The sequence below is a fragment of the Trichechus manatus genome, unplaced genomic scaffold (assembly GCF_000243295.1).
Source record: "Trichechus manatus latirostris isolate Lorelei unplaced genomic scaffold, TriManLat1.0 scaffold00009, whole genome shotgun sequence".
Lineage (NCBI taxonomy): Eukaryota > Metazoa > Chordata > Mammalia > Sirenia > Trichechidae > Trichechus > Trichechus manatus.
In genome coordinates, this window is record NW_004443945.1 from 33,158,939 (window position 1) to 33,183,021 (window position 24,083).

General features: G+C 36.5%; 1 protein-coding gene across 3 annotated transcripts in view; it reads right to left on the reverse strand.

The window, feature by feature from the left end:
• Nucleotides 1-24,083, reverse strand: part of CPNE3 (copine 3) — a 93,718-nt gene that overhangs the window by 38,427 nt on the left and 31,208 nt on the right. For all 3 annotated transcript variants that reach the window (XR_002823089.1, XM_004370791.2, XM_023726097.1), the window contains 8 exons: nt 19,511-19,585; nt 17,411-17,482; nt 12,219-12,302; nt 9,986-10,075; nt 5,828-5,926; nt 2,785-2,871; nt 2,020-2,079; nt 1,335-1,468 (listed from right to left, as the gene is read on the reverse strand). Coding sequence is in view for 2 of the 3 variants with exons in the window: in XM_004370791.2 (XP_004370848.1) it covers nt 1,335-1,468; nt 2,020-2,079; nt 2,785-2,871; nt 5,828-5,926; nt 9,986-10,075; nt 12,219-12,302; nt 17,411-17,482; nt 19,511-19,585 (701 nt within the window). In the remaining variant the exon portion in view is untranslated. The remainder of the gene's footprint in view (nt 1-1,334; nt 1,469-2,019; nt 2,080-2,784; nt 2,872-5,827; nt 5,927-9,985; nt 10,076-12,218; nt 12,303-17,410; nt 17,483-19,510; nt 19,586-24,083) is intronic.

The window sequence follows — 24,083 nt, forward strand, 5'->3', positions numbered from 1 at the left end:
ACTAGAAGGCAGGAGGGGACAGGAAAGCTGGTAATAGGGAACCCAAGGTTGAGAAGGGACAGTGTTGACATGTCGTGGGGTTCTTAACCATTGTCATGAAACAATATGTGTACTAACTGTTTAATGAGAAACTATTTGTTCTGTAAACCTTCATCTAAAGTATAATAAAAAATAAAAAAATATTTTCCTCTCTATAGAGACAGTATCATATATAGCTTTCCCATTGTCCTTTATTTCCCATTACAGTTTGATTTACTCTTTGATCTAAGAGCTATTTAAGAGTGTTTTTCATTTCCTTGTGGTAAATTTTCTCTAGCTGTTTTGTTATTAACTTCCAAGTGGCAATCTCAGATAAGAAAGTAACCCTGTAAAACTTCTACTTTTTGTATAAGAGTCCCATTACAACTGTGTTGTTTTCAATTTCTCATTACAGTTCTAGCTGTTTTCATTTTAAATACTTTGATACTACTCTGTTACAAAACAGAGTTTTGGTTATATTCTCCATGATTATATTTTCATTTGGGATTACACAGTGAAGTGTTCTGTAAAGTAGAACAGTTATCATATTTAATGACTTTTGCCTTAAATTATACTTTATAATTGTGACTCTTGCTTTAGATTTGTTTGCATTTGCCTGAAAATGTCACCCCTTTAAATACTGTAAGATTAATGAAAAGTTCCATCAATATGTAAAGGCTTTTATCATAAAATAACAATAGGCAAAAACAAGTGAAAATTTATCCTGTGCTCTAACAGATTCAGGAAAGAAAAAACACTAACGCAGTTTTTTTCTATTGTTCAATAAATCTTCAAGAGGACCTATTTAAATCGACTGAACAGAGACTCCATTAAAAATGTTTTATAGCAATTAGAAAAAATTCTTCAGCACTTGTTAAAAGTCATTATTAAAAAAATAATAATTTGACAATGACTGCCAAAGAAGTAGCTCTATGTTAAGAAGTATCTTTATTAGTGTTTATGAAATAGACCTGGACCTCAATCACACAGACAACTTATGCCTAATGAATAAACCTCAAGGAAACCAGATTAAAAAGCCAGGAGCCTTTTGGACTTCAGCAAGCTATTAAGTAAGCAAGCTACGTATAGTATATTTTAACTGATCATCACAAGAGATAAAAGATCCAAGGTAAACACTCATGCCGTCCCCAAAAGAGCAAAGTAGAATAAGTAAGAGGAATTTTAAGGAGGAAGCTATTTCCCTCCAACATCTCATCCCCACCAACAATATCAGGGTACTGGCCAATAAAACAGAAACTGCCCTATTGGGACACTTACGAAAACAAATACTTTAGTTTTTCCAAAGCCATACTCACGCATCATAATCTTGAATGACCAGCCCCACAGACCAGATAGCAGTCAAATACTCATTAATACCATTAGGGCTGATGTAATGAAGGGAGTTGGGAGAACTTGGATCACCATTGGAGCCAGTGAAGTCCACTCCCACCTGCAAATAACAATTGCAGCCCTTACTGATGAGAAGGCAGGAATATGTGTTTGATGTCCAAGAAATTTCAGGAGATGAAACATAATCATTACCCCAGAGCCTGCTACTGTCATTTCCTAACAAAATACTTGAGCCTATCAGCATTTCCACAGACAATTAAATACATTAATGCTTCTATTTGGTCTTAGCATGAAACAACCTGCTATTCCTACATTTCTAGCTGCCTTCAATCATGAACTATTACATCCATGACTTAGACTTAAGGGGTTGTTTTTGCACGTTTGTTAGACTAATGCTTTCTGTTACTTAAATCACTGCAAGATAACCACCAGTTTGTACATATCTGCTTTCTCTTGGGAATAACAGATCTTATTATCAACAAAGCTGAAAGCTCCGTGGTAAACCCAGACAACCTGTCAGAGGAAACCACAATGAGAAGACTGTAAAAATCTCATCATAAAGTCAGTTTTGTAGTAAAATAAACAATGCTGCAAAATGCAGAGGAAGCAACATGTTACAGCCTGCTTTGAAAACTCCAGCGTGTTACTTACTGTAAAATTCAGCTGACATCCTCCCATGATATAGTCAAGGAATGTGCATTCCACTATAATCTAAAAACAAAATGTAAACTATCAAAACTGAAAATCTCCTAATACTGGGACAGATTTGTAAACAGAACAACACATGATATAAAGTTTAACTGAACAGCACATGATATAAACACATGGAAATCACCTTTACATTCTAGTTAAAGGCAATCCTGCCCCCTACGCATCATGAATCTATAAGATTTTACTTCTTAAAAGCAATGTTAAGATTAGGATATTAATGGCCAAAGATGAAATATACTAACCTTAAGGTTTGAGAAATTAGTAAGGAGTCTAATATGTTGACGGCTTTAATAAGCATAGTAATCAAGATTTAAAAAGCTCACCATACCTTGAAAGAAATCTCCTAGATTTTTCCCTCTACTCATAACATCTCATCTTGAAACAACCATCAGGATAGAAGCACTGGGTGAGGCTATTTCTACTAATGGGGTGAGAAAACACCATGATGCCTCACATTACCTAAGAGAATGGAATACTTTAGTATTCCTTGTCCTTTGCTAAAAACTTGTCAAACCTTGCAATCAAACTTACTTAACGGATTTCTTTACTACTTCCTACCCTCTTCTTTTCCTCAAAGGTGCCCAGATGTTCTTGTGACCTTCAACTGCCCAAAATCCAAGTGTTTGTTGGGTACAATTGATACGGATAAAAGAACTCCAAATGCGATCTCAAGACATTACAATAAGTAGCCAAGACCAAACTGACCTCACATTGTTTCACACTGACAACACCTGAATTTTTGTAGCTTTTCTTCTTTTGCCTCTTTTTCTCATTTATGCATTCAAATTCAACCTGTACAAAGAAAGGGCAAAATGTTGATTTTTACTGGCAAATTCAGAAATGTCAAAGTGACTTTAAATGAATGACTTTTTTCTCTTGGAATCAAACCACGTACTGATGTAGGTGCGCTCCAAAACAAAACTCTGAAATAAGTAATACATTACATATGTGAAATATTTATCAGTTAATCTTCCAACAGTCAAAGCACACCTAAAATTATATACAATAGTTCCTAAGTATAGGCCCCTGGACACCCTTTTAACTCAGTACTGGAGTCATTCCTGAGGTTCACCCCTGAGCCAAAGATTAGACGGGCCCATAAAACAAAATGAGACTAAATGGGCACACCAGCCCAGGGCAAGGATAAGCAGGCAGGAGGGGGCAGGGAAGCTGGTAATAGGGAACCCAAGGTCGAGAAGGGAGAGTGTTGACATGTTGTGGGGTTGGCAATCAATGTCATAAAACAATATGTGTATTTATTGTTTAATGAGAAACTAAATCGCTCTGTAAACCTTCATCTAAAGTACAATTTAAAAAAAGAGTATCTAACACACACACAGAAAAAACAGTACCTAAGTATAACTTTCCTTCTGTAAGTAATAAATATCCCTACAAGTGCTCCAAGTATAACCTTTCCTCTTTATAATAAAGGAAATAAAACATGACCACTAGTTGTTATCCACACAAAGAGCAAGAACATGCTGTTTAGAAAGGCAGGAAAAACCTACTGTCAGAAAACAGAAATATGTGAAGATCCAACTCTATGGTAAATATGCATCAAAGATCATCTCTTTCCACAGGGAATATGTGTTAGAAATAGGTCTAATACATAACATCTCTCCTTAGCATAGTTCCTTCCCCCAAACAGCATAATCTTCCTTTCCACCTCTTAGCCACCTATCCATATTTCAAGGCTTGGCTCAAGTCAATCTCCTCTCTAACGCCTTTATCCATTACAGTTCTCATCTTCTCTGATCTTCATCCATCTCCTTAAACTTCTTACAATCATATAAAATTTAGTTACATACTCTGTATTATTTTCAATTGTTTCATTTTATTAATTTTCTCTTCACAACTAGGGTATAATCACCTTCAAGCTGCACCTCTAAATTCTCACTGTCTTGCCTAATAAATGAGAACATAATAGATCCTCAGTGAACACTTGGTAAGTCACCTCTTCTGGTTAACAGAAAGCAACTGAGGTAATTTAGACGGGCATTACTACTTTTTGAAGAATCAAAACATAGAAAAGCATGTTTAATTCAATGTTAATACAAAACACAATTATATTAAACAAATTCCTTGATGGTTCAGGATCTTGCCAGCGTTTCAGTCATAATCATAAACATTAATTACTAAATATCAGAGATGCAGAAATGTCATAAGCAGAATTCTCATTGATAAAAAGCTGGATTACTTCACTTTATTCATTCCCCATTTACAGAGTGTCTACCAAGTGGCAGGCACTGTGCCATGCACTAAGAACACAAAGATGGTGAAAAATGTCCCTCGCCCTGAGGAGCAAACGCAGGTAAACAGTATCACTGCAGCAACATCCAGGGCCTCATTCTGTCAAAGAAGGAGGGGAGACTCAAGTCAGCCAGATTTAGGAAAGCTTTACGTGACCCATAAAGAATCATACAATTGTTGGTTTAGTATCATCTTTTAAAAGCGGGTCATTTACTCAATCTGGGAAATAAACTGAAATAAGTGAAACAACAACACAGGCCACTTCTCCATATTTAGTTACTTTGGTTAACTTGCTTTATTTTAAATGTTCAGCTTGTCACCACCTCCATTAGTCCTGCCTTTAAGAAAATCCTTAAACAGAATACTTACACCTGAATTTGACCGTAGTTTTAATTTAAATACTGTTAGCTCAAACCCAATTCAGTCTTTGCATCGAAACCATTAGGAGTGACTTAAGCATTTCCCACTTCACCAACATGTAAGTACGGGTTACTTAGTATACCTAGCCTCATGACCAGGGAGTAAGGACAGAACTAGAGATCTTCACATGACCTACTGAAAAATCTAGTCCCACAATGTTAGTTTAAAACCCATTTCTCCCACTATTTAAATCAAATGACCTGTAAATTTTATTTAGTTTTTCAGTTTTGATCTAAAACTATCAATATCTTCTTTCAGGTCACCTCAATTACACAACTAGATAAAATAAATAGACCTTCTCACCTGACCATAACCTCTTAAACACCACATTTTTATTTGTGAAAGCAAATGCTATACACATAAGAATTAGTCAAGTCCCTAAGCAGCTAAGAAACAATTCTTATTATTCCGTTATGAGCAAGCTACAAGGAAAATTAACAATGTATCTCGTGAAAACTAGAAAAGTAAATAAGATGGAAGCAATTTATACATTTTACTTATTAAACACTCTGGAATAGTTTTTTGTCACATTGGTTTAGACACAGAAACACTCAGAAGCATCCTTAGAAATTCTCTGGAATGCTAAATAATACACTGAATATAGTTAAGGCAGCCAAATGATCTCAACAACGTCATTGCCATGAGATGGCAGCTTAATATTAAATAATTTGAGGTACTACAAATCATGCTTTTGTCCTTCCCTTGAGCTAGGACAAGTCAGAGAAAAGAGACAAAAAAGAGGATTATAAAAACCCTAAGCCCAGGTATTTGTCCAGTGTTGTAAATATTAATTATTATGACCAGTGAAATGCCAGAAGTCTTCAAGCTAACTTGTTCAAACAAGCCATATATATTGTTTTAAGTCAAAGGAAATCAAACCTCTAATTATAAATGTAAATTTATACCCCAAGTACAAATTTTGGATTATCTAATTACTAAACAAAACACATAGATTTCAAAGCATTATGTGTAATATAGACTAGAAATATGGAAAAATGTTTGCTATAGCAAGGGGGGGAAATATATAAATACAAAGCCAAACCATAATACATGTGCAAATGACAAAGACAGAACTTACAGGTGAGCTTCTGGAGGCTTCTTTCAGTTTTGTCATGGTGGTATGAAATGTTCCAATGAGATCATGTGACCCATCATTGTCATGATCATAACACTCTACCTGGAAATAAAAATATATAAAAATGGACATAAGTCTCTCTAAAAAGGATTGGCTGCAATAAATGGAACCCACAAAAAAGTGTCTTTTTAATAAAATAACTGAAAATATTTACTATATAGTCCCTATTTGGAGAAGTAAGAACTAACTTGCCAGAGAAGTGCCGGAATACTTTTAAACCTCAGCTATTCTTGGAATGGGGTTCCAGGATAGATCACAGGCAGATGGAAAACACATATACTTTTTAAATTCCACATTCAGCAGTTTCTGGCTCCTCTATCATGCCCTTTATAAATGGTGATAAAGGGCAAAATGGAATTTCACCTTCTTTCTCATCCACTTCTTTATCTTGGTATGACTATACAATGACTAAAAGCATTATATCTGGAGAAAGAAAGGAAGTCAGTATGCCAGGGAGCTAAAAACTGTATAACCTAATGCTGGATCATTTAGAATTAAGGAAAATGTGTTTCATTAACTGCAGTCTGGTGAGGCCTGACTAGCAATTAGATATAACAAAGTCAGATTTGCATGATTCTGAGGGTCGCAAACTTACAACAGAAAGAAAAATTCCGGGGAAAGAGTACTCAATCTACTGAGGAAGTAACTACACCAGGTCATATTTACTCTATTTCCACGTAAGACAGGGTGAGTTCTAGTCTTAGCTCTGGCTCTCATTAAATGTCCTCTCTGAAAGCAGACAGAAGAGAGGTGAGAGTATTTAATGCTGCATATAGTTTTCTGCCAGGTTGAAAGACATAGCCAAAAAAGTAAATATTCATTAGAATACTAGAATATTCATTGCCAGGAGAAAAATAAGGCAGTGTGAACTGTTAGCAAGCAGAGGTTTTCAAGGGAAGCTCAAAAATGACCATAATTGTGATCAGTCAATAATCAACATTTTCATAGTGCTTTATAATTTCAAAACAGATTATTTCATTTCTGCAAACACTTATTATGTGCACTGTGCATATTCTCTAAATAGCCTTGTGAGGTAGGCAGTTAGGAATCCTGTTACTATTAATTCCCATTTCGCAAAGCTAAAACTTGGAGGAATTAAATTAAAAGTCTTGTATGCCCTGTGTGGTAACCAACACAGGGTAAGTAAAGCTGAGCTAAGGACACTTTTAAGTCCTTTTAGATCCTGTGCTTTAAAATAAAAGCCTTTAACTGAGAAGCAATTTGCATTCACCCTCAGCCAACAGACATCTCCATCTTGCTATTATCCTTCACAAAGATGCATTAATCCAAACTAAAATGCTCAGGATTTACAATATGTGCATCTGCCAAAGTGATTTTTTTCCTTCTCACTTCTGTGAATGGAGTGCTTTCCATAACAGGAAGTCTATCATTCCTTACTTGTATTTTCACTATTATTCAAGAAGACTAAAAATCAATCAATAAAAACAGACAAATTTAGAACTCAACTGGGAATAACAGTAAGCGGTTTCTAATTTGTTTAAAGAAATTAACTTTGGTCACTGACCATTTCTGACAGTTAGACTCTTCTCTAACATAGACAATATTCAATTTTTAAACCGGAAGCCCACATTAACTGATTTAATGTGTCAAAAGGAAATTAATGACTTTAACAGTTTTTTTCAGAGGAACTAAAATTAAGATAGGAAATGAACTCTCTTAATATATTAATAATTTCATGTATTTTAAAGATATTGCAGCTATGGAAAACAGAACTTTACATTTTATATTTGCATTTAGAGAACTCCAATTTATACCTAAGATAAAAAATCAAACTCTGATAAGGTCAAGGTTTCATTTAAGCAAAGTTTATGAAACGTTAAATTTGTTCATATGTTTAGACTGCCTGCAACATTAAGTAATGTAAAAAATATTTTTAAACTGAACTTTCTTATTAAATTCATAGGAAAAGTTCCCTATTGCACCCCTGAAGGCAAATATTTGGTGCTAACGAAAGATGTAGTATTTATAATGCTGGCATATATTTAGATACACTTTGAGGTAAAAAGATATAATGATTTGTGTCATTTAATTTCTCTTCCTCAAGAATTCAAAGACCAGTACTTACTGGCTGTTTAAATAACAGTTATCAGCAGTGCTTGTGAAATTTAAATGTGTGCATATATACATATACAGATATATATACATATATATACATATACAGATATATATATATACATGTGCAAAAGAACACACACACCACAATACTACATTCACTAAGGCATTCCCATTTTAGGCAAGGTGATAGCATGCATGATTATTTCTCTTATTCACTTGAACTTATGGAATAATACATGCTAGAGTAATAGCACTGGCATGTTAACACTGCAACAAATAAATTACCAATGATTCTGACTCTGCTCTAGAACTCTTTATTACACCTATAGCAATTTCCAAACACCAAAAGAATCGCAGATGTATGACTTTCTGATATTGCAAAGAAATACAGAATTAAAGAAATAAAGTCAGCGATGAAGTGGCAAACCAAGTTGTGTGTAGTTAAAAATAAACTGAGAAACATTTAAGAATGGAAGACGTTCATCAGAGAAAGCTCACGAAATCAGTTTACTTACTATAATAAAATAGCCCTGTAAGCATGCCACTGTGAGTAAAAATTTAAAAAACATTGTTTCATTATTAACACATCATGACAATCAAATAATTATGGCTTAGGCATTTTTTTCCCAGTCTCTCCTGCCTTTGCAGATCTAATAAAGCTTCAATTTGCTACTTTTAATGCGAAAAGCAAAAGTTCCTGATTTTACACAACAATAAAGTGTAATTTTTAAAGCTACTTTTCTAATTATTTTGTACCTATATTTTCAATGCTGTTTGAAATATCATACAAACCATAGTTACGTGGATTTTTAAAGTCCTCTGCAAACTGAGGTCAAATGTTTATGGATGAAAGAAATGAAGCCATTTTCAATAACAACGGCATCCGCACTATGTTTAACAATTTACAAAACTATCACTTTCATTTAATTTAATGCTAATTTTTTTTGTAAGGCAGAGCCCTGGTGGCACAGAGGTTAAGAGCCCAGCTGCTAACCAAGAGGCTGGCAGTTCCAATCCAGCAGCTGCTTCTTGGAAACCCTATGGGGCAGTTCTGCTGCATTCTATAGGGTTGCTATGAGTGGGAATCGACTGGATAGCACTGGGTTAGGTTTTTTGGTTTTTTGTTTTTTTTTTGAAAGACAAGTATTATTATCTCCATTATATGAGTCAAAAAGTTAGATGATCTGACCAAGATCCCTTAGCTGGTTAAAGGACACTTGAACTGTGGTTTGACTCCAAATCCTATACTTGTTCCGTGACATCACCTTTCCTACTTTCACCATATTACCAAGAAAACACACAAAAAAAACAAAACTTGGTTTGTTGACCTCTGAACACAAAAAAAGGCTTCTATCTAGAATCAAAAGAAGTAATGCCACTAGCATAAAAGTGTCTTTTAAGTTTTTTTTGTTTGTTTGTTTTTTTGGGTAAATAGCTGTGAATTAAAAATAAAAAAATAAAAACCTAAGAAATCTGATGCTGCTTCCTATTCCCACTGTATTTCCCTAACACTTTAAAACTAAAGCCTAAAAGCTTTCAACGAATTATATCTCACTCTGTAAATAAGGACGGAACGCCACCACTATTCTATCTTGCTAAGGGTAGGATGAACTCCGGGTTCTTAGTTAGGGTAACATCTACTTTTATCTGCAAGAGATACACCAAAGGCAAAGAATGTAGCTAAAGGTTCCTATTCGGAGAGCAAAAACAATCTAATTTAAAGAAAAAAGATTTAAATTGGACATGTTATTTTAAAAAAATGCAAAGTAAACTCACAATGTTTGATTAAGCATTAGGTCAACAGATTAGGCAAACATATCTACTCATTCAAAATGACTAGTTTACTTACCAGACAGATTTTTATTTTAGCATTCCTAGAAATGAATAAAATTCAACCCTACAGGTATCTGTAATATTTTTAACTTTCTTTAAATGCTACCAAATCAATTAATTTTATAAAATAGGTGAGTACGTGTTTACATGTATATTATGTATATTAATTATGTCTATATAATTCCAAATTACCTTAATGGTTTTGTCCATATCTCCATAGCACAGAGAGTTAAGAGAGATTTTAAAAGGCCTCCACACAGGATTCAAGTTGTTTTTAATAACCTATAAAAATGAAGTTTCAAAGACTAGTTAGAAAAATATTTAGTTTATTAACGTTTTGCTCTTGCCTTTCTAGGTCCTTGCAATACTCTCACCATTCATCCTTTACCTCTTCAGTCACCCAACTGTTTCAAAATAAAAACTAGTTAGGACAATATTATACAACTGTTATATGAAAAATGTGACAGTTTGTCCAGTTGTGGTACATTCCAAGGAAAGGAAAAAACATTATATGGGCAATATATACACCCATTAAAAGGTACACTTGGAAACTACAGATGATTACTATACACTAAGATATTAAAGCTTCACATGTTCACGAAGAGCTTCTGAGCTAAATAGGAAATAAAAATAGAAAGGGAAAACAGGAATGTGCACAAATGCAGTTCATCTATTCAACCAAATATATACAAACAAATTATCCTTACATGCTATTACTTTGAAATGTTAGTGAAATATTGATATAACTAGGATACAGAAAAAGCACTGAAACTGCTTTGTGTACTTAGCAGGAAAATGGTATTTTGATTTTGTCAGAAACCAGGATTTTCATTGCAGGAGACAGATGATTCAAATACGCAATGAGAAAAGGTGAGAAAGAACTCTGTTGTGCTGGACTTGAATTGGAGAAGTAATTCTTAATTCATCATTTAAAATTTTAACATATATATACACACATAATAAATAGATACACAAACATTTCCCAGCTGTGTCCACTGAAAGACTTAAAAGCTATGACATACCAGTAGCAATGTGCAAAACCAGCACCCAGATGTTGGTGTTTAAATACTAGTCCTGCTAAAAGGAATAGACCTTCTTAAAAGAAATGGCTCATTCCAGATCTGAGACAGGGAAAGTACAATGAACTGAGAACATATTTGAACATAAAGCAAGAGAACGCTTAAATATTAATGGGGCCATGTTAAAAGAACCTACGAGCCATTTGAAGGAGCTCCACTTGATCAAATGTGTATTAATTTGAGCAGCAAAAATAATAATAATTAAAACAAATTATAACACAATGAATAAAACAAAAATCCATAAGTTTACAATGACACTAAAAATCAAAAAGAGAGGAGAGAGGAACAAGGAATGCCTGCTAATATATGTAAAAGAGATAAAAAATTTAGAAAATCAATCACTATTATACAAGCGTATAATAATTGATTCAGGCAAGGATCATCAATTGATGCTAAAACCACGAGATGAAATGTTGGAGAACAGGTTATTCACTCAGTCTCAAAGTATCACACCAGGAACTACTTATAAAGTACAAAGGAAAAAAGTTGGACTTCATAATGGAGAAGTCTAATGGTCAACAGCTTAATCAAGTAGCCACGTTTAGCATCATCAATACTGGGTAATCTGATACTATGGGTTCCCAATGATGCAGAGGAAGGTACTCACAAGGTGTTCTTGACAAAAATGTTTGACTTAGCTCTAATGGTGAGGAAATAGAAGAATCCAGAATGTTAGACAATCTGGCTTTAGTTATTCAAGAGATTCAATGGCATGAACACATAAGGAGAACAGTCCTATACAGGGGACAGAATAGCCAAATGTAGTATGTGAACTTTGATTGGATCCTGAACAAACAAAAATGAAAATACAATACATATAAAACAACTGCAGAAATCTGAAGATGACTCGTATATTGGATAATGTTACTATTTCACTGTTAATTTTCTCAAATGTGGTTGAATAGCAGCATGTCCTTGCTCTTGAGATTCCTGCAGTAGCATTTAAATGTGAAGATTCATGATGTCTTTGCAGCCTACATTAGGATAGTTCTATGTATGTGTGCATGAGCGTGTATACCCAGGGAGGAGGATAGAAAGACAGAAGGAGAGAACATGTACATGTGATGTTATGACCACTTGGTGAATCTAGGTATATATTTTAGTGTTCTTTAAATTCTCTCAGGGTTTAGAATTTTTCAAAAACAAAAAATTGACTAATAATTAAGCATGGTAACACCTCTTGATTTTTAAACAAAAATGAAAGTGATGGTGCTAAACTCATGTCTGGCTGTAAGTAAGTCTGAACTCAGACTGACATTTTTATAAATATGTAATTAAACAAAAAACTGAGATTACTACAACTCCAAAGGAAATCTCCCTCCTACTTTTCAAACTTAGGTATTTACCTCTGTTCGATGAACCATTAGCCAGTTTCCATCAGATGTCTGTTTGTGGAATTCCAGGTATGGATCTGACTTTCCAAATAGATCCTACATTAAAAACAAAAAAATTAATTATTCTTCTCTGAAACCATGTCTAAACACATTTTGTACATGTTAACAACCACCTGAAGTCTGACCCTATAGTACAGATATATATTGGCAATAAGTGCAAATTCTGTCACCTTCCTCACAAACATAAGCTTGCAGAAGTTTATTAGGGGGAACTATTAAGGTGTTTGTGATAAATGTGCATAATCCTGTGTGTCACACCCATACTTCTGAAAAACATGATGGTTTTAAAATATATGATCAAAAGGGCCCATAATCAATAAAAGTTGTTTTTGGCTTATTTTGACTGAAAATGATAGATTTAGAGAGATCTGTGCACATCCATGACAACACTATTAGCAGCTTTAATTCACATAGCAGTGAATAGTTTTATATAACTGATACTTCAAACATTGGCCATACCAACTCTCTGAGGTGACCATGTCAGTTATAAGAGAGAAAATGGACTCAGAGGGATAAATGACTTCCAAGATCACATATATAATTAATTGATGGATCTGGACCTTGACATCATATCTAACCCTACAATGTCCAATACCCTTTCACCAACACAATACACTTTACACACACAAGAGAGCAGGCAGATGTGTGGAGTACAAAATAGAATCACCTGAAGGGCACAAACTACATTTTCTATTTCCTATGTAATTTACTATAGCACTCCTATACAATGCTCAGGCACAGTGACTATTCAAAAATATATGTATCATCCTCCTCCTCAACACAACACATTCTCTGGTATTCCTAGACATAGATAAAATTCAACCCTATAGAGATCTGTTATATACACACACTTATGCACAGGGATTAAATTCTGAAAGGATGTACAGAATGCTTATAGTGGTTAAGCTCAGTGGTGAGATTATGGATGATTTTCTTTTCTCACTTTTATCTTTATTTTGAAATTTGCATAATTTTCAGTAAATATTATTCATTATTTTTGAAAATGAAAGGACACTGGTTAATCTCCCAGTAACATATGCAGCTATGTCCCTGAACTGAAGATTTAATTTAGTCTTGAATTAACCTCAGTATTGACTTAAGAACTAAGATTATTTCCCTCCTCAGTACAAAATTTGATCAAGTCAAAAATACAAACACAAAGAGTATGAAGAACTTTTCAATTTAACCTTACCTCTAAAACGAATCTTCAGTAAATGTAATAAGTCTCTCTACGTTTTATTTTACAAAACTAACACCAGCATTATGCACAGAGAAGGTAACTTTTCAAAGACACATGAACATGTCCTGCCCAACTAGTCTCAGAAATAATTCTGAGAAAACCAGAATATTATTATTACCATTTTGTAGGTCAGAAACACATCTTGTAAAAGTTCATTAAGTTGTCCAAAGCAGAATTAAAAGTCCTTGAGTCTGACCTCCAGAGAGCCCTGGTGGCAGAGTGGTTAAGTGCTCGACTGCTAACCGAAAGGTCAGCAGTTTGATCCTACCAGCCACTCCACAGGAGAAAAATGTGGCAGTCTGCTTCTGTAAAGATTTACAGCTGTGGAAACCCTATGGGGCAATTCTATTCTATTCTGCGGGATAGCTATGAGTCAGGATTGACTCTATGGCAATGGGTTTTGCTTTTTTTTTTTTTTGACTCTGACCTCCACCATATGTTAAGTAAAAAAGGCAAAGTGGAGGAGAGAACAAGTACACTTACCTAAGGGCTGGGGGTCGGGGGTGGGGAGGGGATACAATATACACACACATACATACACATACAAAAATTTCTATTTTCAGAAAACTGAAGAATTAAACCACAAAATACAAATTTTAAAAATTTATAAACAGGATAGAACAGACAAGGGAAGAAGCTAAATATCTTGAATATACTTTGTCTAGTAGATTTGACCTTAGAACCATGTAAATCTCTACATTATTATAAAACAAAATTAAATAAAAAAAAAATTGTTTTAAGCAATCCCTAAATATCGAAAGCAAAAGGAAACTATGGGTTGCCAGGGTCAGGGGGAGAGGAGAGGAGTGAATAGGTAGAGTACTTTTTGGATAGTTAAAACTTCTGCATGACACTGTAATAATAGTAGATACATGACACTATGCATTCGTCAAAACCCACAGAACTGTACAACACACAGAGAGAACCCTCATGTAAACTATGGACTTAGGTTAATGATAATGTACCAATACTGGTTCATCAATTACAACAATGTACCACACAATGCAAAATGCTAACAATAGGAGGAACTATGCAGGAGGAAGGGGGGGGTATATGGGAGCACTGTATACTTTCTGTACAATTTTTCTGGAAACCAAAACTGCTCTAAAAAAGAGTTTTAAATACGAAACTATCAAGGCGACAGCATAACCATACAGAAAATTATTTCCTTAAAACATTAAAATTTGACTGTACCACCCAAGTGCAATATACCCTAAAGACAAGGAATACAAAGAAAGCTTAAACTGTTTTCAGTAGAAATATTGTTAATTTTAATATTGATATTTTTATTCTGGAACTTTTATGGTCATAAGTATCAGATAAGTTATCATGCTAATATTCTTAGGAACCAAGATTTTCAGCATAAGAGAAAAAGGGACAAATATAAAAGAAATAAAGCCCTGTAATCTTAAATTTGAATTGGTAATAGTGCTGTAAATTCATGTGTAAAAAAAAAGGTTCCTGACTACTTACTAGTCTAAGATGTTTTTAAACCAGATTGTAAAGTAAATCCAAATGATGGAAAAATTGCTTAGATTGTAGAATTAAGTGAAAAAAATCACTAAAAGAATTATTCTAATCTACCTTAAATACTAAATTATTGAGTTATTATATACTATTACTCATGCTTCGAAAATATTGACTTTTTTTTACTTTTTATTGTACTTTAGATGAAGGTTTACAGAAAAAACTAGTTTCTCATTAAACAGTTAGTACACATATTGTTCTATGACACTGGTTAAAAACCCCACGACATGTCAACACTCTTTCTCATCCCTGGGTTCCCTTATACCAGATTTCCTGTCCCCTCCAGCTTTCCAGTCCCCATTCCTGGGCTATTGTGCCCCTTTAGTTTCGTTTTGTTTTATGGGCTTGTCTAATCTTTGGCTGAACGGTGAACCTCGGGAGTGACTACTTCATTACTGAGCTAAAAGGGTATCCAGGGGCCATACTCTCAGGGTTTCTCCAGTCTCTGTCAGGCTAGTAAGTCTGGTCTTTTTTGTGAGTTAGAATTTTGTCTTACATTTTTCTGCAGCTCTGTCTGGGACCTTCTGTTGTGATCCCTGTTAGAGCAGTCAGTGGTGGTAGCCGGGCACCATCTAGTTGTACTGGACTCAGTCTGCTGGAGGCCATGGTAGTTGTGGTCCATTAGTCCTTTGGACAAATCTCTCCCTTGTATCTTGTTTTCTTCATTCTCCCTTGCTCCCGAAGGGGTGAGACCAGTGGAGTATCTTAGATGGCTGCTCACAGGCTTTTAAGACCCCATTCACCAAGGTAGAATATAGAATATTTTCTTTATGAACTGTGTTATGCCAATTGAGCTAGATGCTTCCTGAGACCATGGTCCCACAGCCCTCAGCCCAGCAATTCGGTCCCTCAGGGAGTTTAGATGTGTCTATGGAGCTTCCATGACCTTGCCTTGTAAAAGTTGTGAGGGCTTCCCCAGTATTGTGCACTGTCTTACCCTTCACCAAGTTACCACTTATCTATTGTAACCCTCCGTCGTAACCATCAGATCGTTTCTTTTTGTGTGTAAACCTTTTCATGAGTTCTTACAGTAGTGGTCTTATACAATATTTGTCCTTTTGTGATTGACTTATTTCATGCAGCATAATGTCCTCCAGATTCATCTGTGTTATGAGATGTTTCACAGATTCATCATTGTTCTTTATCGTTGCGCAGTACTCCATTATGTGTATGTACCATAGTTTGTTTATCCATTCATCTGTTGATGGGCATCTGGGTTGTTTCCATCTTTTTGCTATTGTGAACAATGCTGCAGTGAACATGGGTGTGCATATGTCTCTTCCTGTGACGATTCCTATTTCTCTAGGATGCATTCCTAGGAGTGGGATTGCTGGATCATATGCTATTTCTATTTCTAGCTTTCTAAGGAAGCGCCATATCGTTTTCCAAAATGGTTGTATCATTTGCATTCCCACCAGCAGTGCATAAGAGTTCCGATCTCCTCACAGCCTCTCCAACATTTGTTATTTCCAGTTTATTTGATTTGTGCCAGTAGTGCCAGGGTGAGATGGTATCTCGTTGTGGTTTTGATTTGCATTTCTCTACTGCCCAGTGATCGTGAGCATTTCCTCATGTGTCTGTTGGCCACTAGAATGACTTCTTTGGTGAAGTGTCTGTTCATTTCCTTTGCTCATTTTTTAATTGGATTATTTGTCCTTTTGTTGTAGAGGTGTTGGATTTTTGTGCAGATTTTAGAGATTAGACCTTTGTCTGGTATGTAATGGCCAAAAATTTTTTCCCAGTCTGTGTTGTGTGTTGTTGGTTATGGTTTGTATCCTGCTAATGACGTGTATTAGGGCCTCTAGCGTTGATCCTATTTTTAATTCTATGAACTTTACAGCTTTTGGCTTTATACTTAGGTATTTGATCCATTTTGAATTAGTTTTTGTTTATACTGTGAGGTATGGGTACTGTTTCATTTTTTTGCGTACAGATGGGCATCCAGTTTTGCCAGCACCATTTCTTAAAAAGACTGTCTTTTCCCCACTTGATGGACTTTGGGCCCAAAATACTGACTTTTGAATGCAAAGGAGGTAACTGACCTATAACTAATAAAACATGGACTTCGTGTTTTTTTCCTAGAGATACACCAACTACACACTCTCACATAACTTTTACAGTAACATTAATGCTTGTATTCAACTCCTCTTATAAGCCTGACAAACCCTTTGATTTGATCTAGAGGAGAGAGGTGAAGGGGAAGGAATGCCACATAAACACACACATACAGAAAGACAGATTTGGAAGTAATTGATGTCCTAATTGATACTCTGAAAGATGGAATTCATAATATTAACTGACAATATTACTTTCTCAAAAAGGAATCAATGCGAAGAAAAACATGATATTCTTATTGAAATCTGCACAAACTACCCACCTTATTATCCAGTTTTCTTGCTTCCATTTCAAACACTACCACTCTGTTATCCTTTATTTCTTCAGCTGAAATCTATGAGTAGACAAAGTAAGTGAAAGAAAATACATTTTAGGAATTCTGATACACTCATGAAGTGCTGATTTATTCTGTTATCTAATAATGTATAAAATCTATCCTAATATAGAGTAAATGAATAAATTGTACTCTAAAATGTTTAATAATAAAGTGGTACCATTAAGAAAGATTTACCATTATCTCTTTTATGTGTGTGAATTATTTTCCCAAAATATGGCAAATCTGCATTATGCAACTTCCTTTTTAAATGTTGTTGCCCAAACTAGATCTTCTCCATTCTTAGAGAAAACTCAAGTTGGAAGACTGAAGGATATCCTCTGCACAGGACTGCTATCTTAACACTATGTAATGCTCTCCGAACATTGAGAAACAGAAGTAAATTCTATCTAGAGAATTCTCTAAAATTGATACAGCAGATCAGTGTTTTTCATGCAATGTAAGTGAAATAGTTATTCTACTTAAAAATAAAATTCCAGACAATCATGGCCCCAAGAACAATAAAGCTAACTACTGATAATATTCTCTGTCCCAGGAAAGTTAACACCTTCAACAGGTGCACATTCTCATGCCTTAGGAAATTTAAAACACTTACCCAAAATCAAGATGAGCAACAAAACAGCTGCTCAGAGAATTGTGTGTGATAATCACCATAACCCTCAAATATAGACCTCTCGAGGAGCCAGAGTTCCATTGTCAGACACACTACCACTCCAAGAGGTGGTTACGTGTGCAGAAACTCTAGGAGATACCATACTTAAAAGTCTGACATTATATAATTTGACATGTAAAACATGACAAGTGCATATATTCATTTGCCTAGGGCCAACAATCAGCAATGAAAAAATTTGGGTGAGGGCATAGGCAGGAGAGTGCAAGCACAAAAAAAAATGGTTAAGAGTTCAGAGGATTCAGCGACCATCTAAGATACAAGTACAGGTCTCTACTCGTATGTAGCCAAAGAGAACAAAGAAAATCAAAGGCTCAAAAAAGAAACTAGTCCATGGGACTAACAGCCCACACAAACCATAGCCTCCTCTAACCTGAGACCAGAAGAACTAGATGGTGCCCGGCTACCACTACCAGCCGTTATGACCAGGGACACAACAGAAGGTCCAGGATAGAATGGGAGAAAAATGTAAAACAAAACTCAAATTCCTAAAAAAGGCCAGATCTACTGGACTGATAGAGACCAGAGGAACCCCCAAGACTATCACCCTAAGATACCCTCTGAACTTGGAATTGAAGCTATTTCTGCAGGTCACCTTTCAGCCAAATAATATACTGGCTTATAAAATAAATAATATCACCCTTGAGTACTGTGCTCCCTTAAACAATTAACTATATGAGACCAAATGGTCAACATTTACCCAAAAGCAAAGATGAGAAGGCAAGGAGAGGAAGGGAACCTAGATTAATGGAAACAGAAAAACAGAATGGAAATAATGAGAATGCTGACACATAGTAAAAACTGGAACCAATGGCAGGGAACCATCTGTATAAAAACTGTTAAAGGGAAATCTAATTTGCTGTGTAAATTTTCATCTTAAACACAATAAAATATTATTTAAAGAAAAAAAAAGAGTTCAGAGGATTCAATGGCCATGTCATAATGTAATATCCATCTGAAATAAAACCCGTTATAGAAAGTTTCTGTCATCTCAAGGGGGTGATGCTTGTTTTGTAGAGAGCCAAACTGATCCATTCAGATTATTTAGCAGTTTTTCTCTAACTTGAGAATTTACCCTTCCATGGGGGAAAGGCAAGCATCATCAGTATGCACCTGACCTCTACAGGCAACTTAAAAACTAAAAGAAGGGATTCTCACACTGCATTTTTCTCCTTCTGTCTTTTTTGGCAAAACACACTTCCCATCTGTGACCACTACAAAGCAAGGCTAGAAGAAGTGCAGCATATGGGGTCAAATGAAAAAGTATGGTTGTAACATATTTGCCTGATATGTAGTTTCAGTGTCCTATTTTTGCTAGATCTTTCAAGACAAACTTTAAAAAAAGTATCTTGTTTTACCGTAATGGTCCCTTTTCCTGCAGGTCTGCCATTTTTAAGCATCAGTGGTCTAGTTAGCTTCTTACTGGAAACAATCTGTTAAAAATGGAAAGTAAAACAGCAATTTTGCTTCAATGTGTGAATTTTTAAACTGCATGGTTTCAGAACAAGGTTGAGTATAAAGTTCACATAAAATCATAAGAAATAGAAACATTAAGTCCATTCCTTAAAGATATATAGATTATAAAAACATTTAAAATGTAACTACACATGTAAAACCCACTGGAAGAGATTTCCAAGGAGCTTACCTGGCAGATATAATCCCCCCACATACTAGTTTCTTTACCAACTACTTCAGATGTTAACTTCTTCCTTGTAATGTAGAAAGAGGGCCAGATTCTCATCAGATACACAAATCACTGAGCTGAAACCCTATGAATAAAAGGTGGGCCTCACAACACTCAATAAATGAGACCAATTTTTCAATTGACATGAAACTTCAGTATTCAATCCCTACAAAGTATCATTCTGATTAAAAGAATAGAGCAGACCTAGGTACTTCCAAACAGATATATCTCTCAAATTCATTAGAATTGGGTTACCAATCTGACATGTAAGGAACTTAGAAGTCTTCCCTCACAACCTCATAGCAAGAAAAAAAGGTAAAAAACTAAGTATCATTAAAATTGTGTCATTTACCTACACTGTGATTTTTTTCCCCAAAAAGAAATACTTCCTTGTCTTTGACACTATTTATCAGATTTAGAAAACCAGTCAATTCCACAGTCCTTGAGACATAAGAAAAATCACGGTCTACAAACAATCAACGCTGAAAAATAGAAGATAAATTGAGTGATAACACATCATCCAATTTAAAAAAAACACTCTACTTCTCCCTCCCAAAGCCTTCCTCAATCTATACAAATGGTTATATAGTCTCTCCTTTATAAGTCAGACTATGAGCTAAGAGCAAAATGGTGAGCCAAGAGACACAGACCCACCCTGACCAAGTCTGTCACATACTGGGAAATGAGATAATTAAGCAACTACAATAAAGTATGGTGACTGTTACAGTAGAATCAGTAGACAGTGTCAAACACTGGGGAGGTACCCCAAACTAGTCTAAGGGGTCAGAGAAGGCTTACCAGGAAGAGTGAGGTTTAAACTGATATACCTAAGATTGAAGAGGAGCAAGAAAGGTAAAGGCATGGTGGGTAGCATCAGGAGTAAAGAGGTACCAGTAATACTTATTAATTAGAACATTAAAGAAGTTACCGTTACTTTGATTTCATGAACATGAGAACAAAATTATACTGAACTCTGTAAACAGCACATAAAGCAGTTCAAACAATGGTATTATTAAAATGTCTTATGAAACACCCGTACCGCAAAAGAAGTAACAGGCTTTGCCAGAAGCACACGGTTCCAATCCTTACGGAAAATAAGACAAACTCTAGAGCTATTTTGAGTCAGTCATACCAATATATGAACTTACTCTTTAAAGGGATTACATGTTTTTCAACTTTAAAAATTATACTAATGGGCAATAAAGGGGGACTCTGGGAAGATGGCTGCATAAATAGACCATTGTTCCATTCATCCCCAACAAACACAAGAAATACAACAAGGAAAAAGCGCTTGGCTTTGAAGAACTCTGAATCAGAGAAGAGAGGAAAGCAGTGGGGAACCACAAACAGGTGAGAATCAGTGAATCAACAACTAGTCGCGTACAGCAGGAAAACTGCTTCTCCCACCGTCCCCGCCCCTCCCTCCAGCCACCAGGCCACTGGCTGCTGTGAACTGGGGAAGTGGCCCCAGAAAAGAGCTTGTTTCCCTAACCAACACACCCTCTGCCTGTACAAAGAGAAAGAACCCGAAGCTTCCGCTCTAAAATTAACAAGGCAGAGCTTCCTGGGGGTCCAACTGGAGTATGCTAGCACCTCCGCCATCCAGATACTGCTGGCTCCAAGCCTACTGTCATTTGCTACAGAAAACTCCTGCAATGGAGTCTGCTCTCATAGTCAACACTCTACCTGCTTCCCTATGCGTTCCATAGCTCAGGCCTTTGAACACAAGAGGATAAACCTCCCGGGGAGTCAGTTGTGGGGCTGCCTGCTCCCCCTTCCGGTCAGTGCTGAGGACTGCCAACTGAGGCTGCTATGTACTAGGAAGTAAGCATCTTGAGTGGAGGCTACACCCACAGCTAACATAACTACAGAGGGGACTCTGACAGCAACAAGACAGACCTCCCTAGGAGTCCGTTCAGAGCGTGACAACTCCTTGCCTACCTAGACACTGCACCTGTAAGTTTGCAGTGAATTGCTACAGAAGGTCCCTGGAGTGGAGTCAGCTCCCATAGTCAGCACTCTACCTGCCTCTTTGGCACCCCATAGCTCAGGCCTCTGAAACCAAAAGGACAAGCCTTCCCTGGGGGGTCAATTTGGGTTAGTCTGCCCCCACTTCCGATTAGCACTGAGGACTGCTGTCTAAGGTTGCTGCGTGCTAGGAAGCAGGCATCTTGAGTGGAGGCTGCATACACAGCCAGAAATCTACCAGGGGGCTACTGACAGCAACAAGGCAGACCTCCCTAAGGGTTCGTTCTGAATGCGACTACCTCTCCCCAACCAGTCAGCTGCTGGACTGATACAGGCTCCTACAGAAGGTTCCTACAGTGGAGTCAGGAGGTGGGTCACCTAGGTGGAAACTGCTCCCCCAACTACCACCGGGCCACTGCGGCTCTGAAACCACGATAGATCTCTCGGAGGAGTGCCAGCACCCCTTCCTCCTGAAACAGAGGAAAGTTGGCTTGTGCTTCCCCTGAATGCCAGCTCAGATATAAGCAGCCCCCACAGAGCAGGGAAGGAAATCTTGGGCAAAACTGGAGCGCAACACCCAGCCCTGAAAGGGGCTCAGTGGGTGTAGGTTTTGACTAAAAACGTGACTGCAGAAAAAGAGAAGGGAAGGGAGTAATAACCAGAGAGAGGATGTACCCCTCGTTAATTAGTACACCATACCTCGTCTCAGTGGTGGTGCCCCCTGGTTGACAGACTGACCACAGCGTGCTCTCTGGTGTGTCTGGGAGATACTAAAAGTTAAAAAACAAGATCTGGAACTTCTGAAACCCAATTAAACCAAGGAGGGAGAAGAATCTATCACAGAGAGAGACAGGAAATGGTAAGCAAAGGCCAAAGGCTCTGCCCACCTAGAGTTTCTAGCAGAAAGTAGTATAGGCAAAAATACTAAATACTGGGTGTCTCAGTCATCTAGTGCTGCTCCAACAGAAACACCACAAGTGGATGGCTTTAACAAAGAGAAGTTTATTTCCTCACAGTAAAGTAGGTTAAAAGTTCAAATTCAGAGCACCAGCTCCAGGGAAAGGCTTTCTCCCTCTGTCAGCCTTCTCATCAGTGTTCCCCTGGACTAGGAGCTTCCCCGTGCAGGGACCCCAGGTCCAAAGGACACGCTCTGCTCCTGGCACTGCTTTCTTGGTGGTATGAGGTCCCCAATTCTCTGCTTGCTTCCCTTACCTTTTATCTCTTGTAAGATAAAAGGTCGTGCAGGCCACACCCTAGGGAAACTCCCTTTACATTGGATCAGGGATATGACCTGGGTAAGGATGGTGTTATAATCCCACCCTAATGCTCTTTAACATAAAATTACAATCACAAAATGGAGGCCAACCGCAGAATTCTGGGAATCATGGCCCATCCAAATTGATATACACATTTTTTGGGGGACATAATTCAAACCATGACACTGGGGAAAACTGAAAAACCTAACACCATCAAAAATCCCAATGCCCCAAGAAAAAAACAATGAAACACACAAAGAACAGAGAAACAATGGTCCATTCAAATAAACATGATAAAGCGAGTGAAAGCACATCTAAGGATGACCAAATAATGAAAAAAATGGAAGAATATAATACAATAACATTAAGCATAATTAAAGAACTAAGGGAAAACATGGACAAAGAGCTAAAAGAAATAAGGAAAACAATGCAAGAACAAAGTGAGGATCTAAAAAGAGAAATTGCAACAGAAAGGGACAGCAACTAGAAAGAGAAGCACAATAGAAGGACTTACAAACAGATTTAATCAGGCAGAAGAAAGAATCAGTGAATTAGAAGATAAGAGACTTAAAATTACAGACACTAAATAGCAACAAGAACAGAGTTTCAAGAAGGCTGAGCACAGTTTAATGGAATTATGGGACAAAAGACCTAATATACACATCATGAGAATTCCAGAAGAGATCAGAGAAAGAAAGGGACATAAACAGTACTTGAAGAAATAATGACAGAAAACTTCGCCAATCTAATGAAGGACATGAATCCACAAATATAAGAAATTCAAATAACCCTAAGCAAGAGAAACCCAAAGAGATCTACGTCAAGAGACACTGTAGTTAGGCTCTCAAAAATTAAAGACAGAGAATCCTGAAAGTAGTGAGAAAGAAGCAAACAGTTACATACAAAGGATCCCCATTAACTGCCAAACTACTGCAAGAAACCAAAAGAGACCTGCATAAGTGGAAAAACATACCTTGCTCATGGATAGGAAGACTCAACATTGTGAAAATGTCAATTCTATCC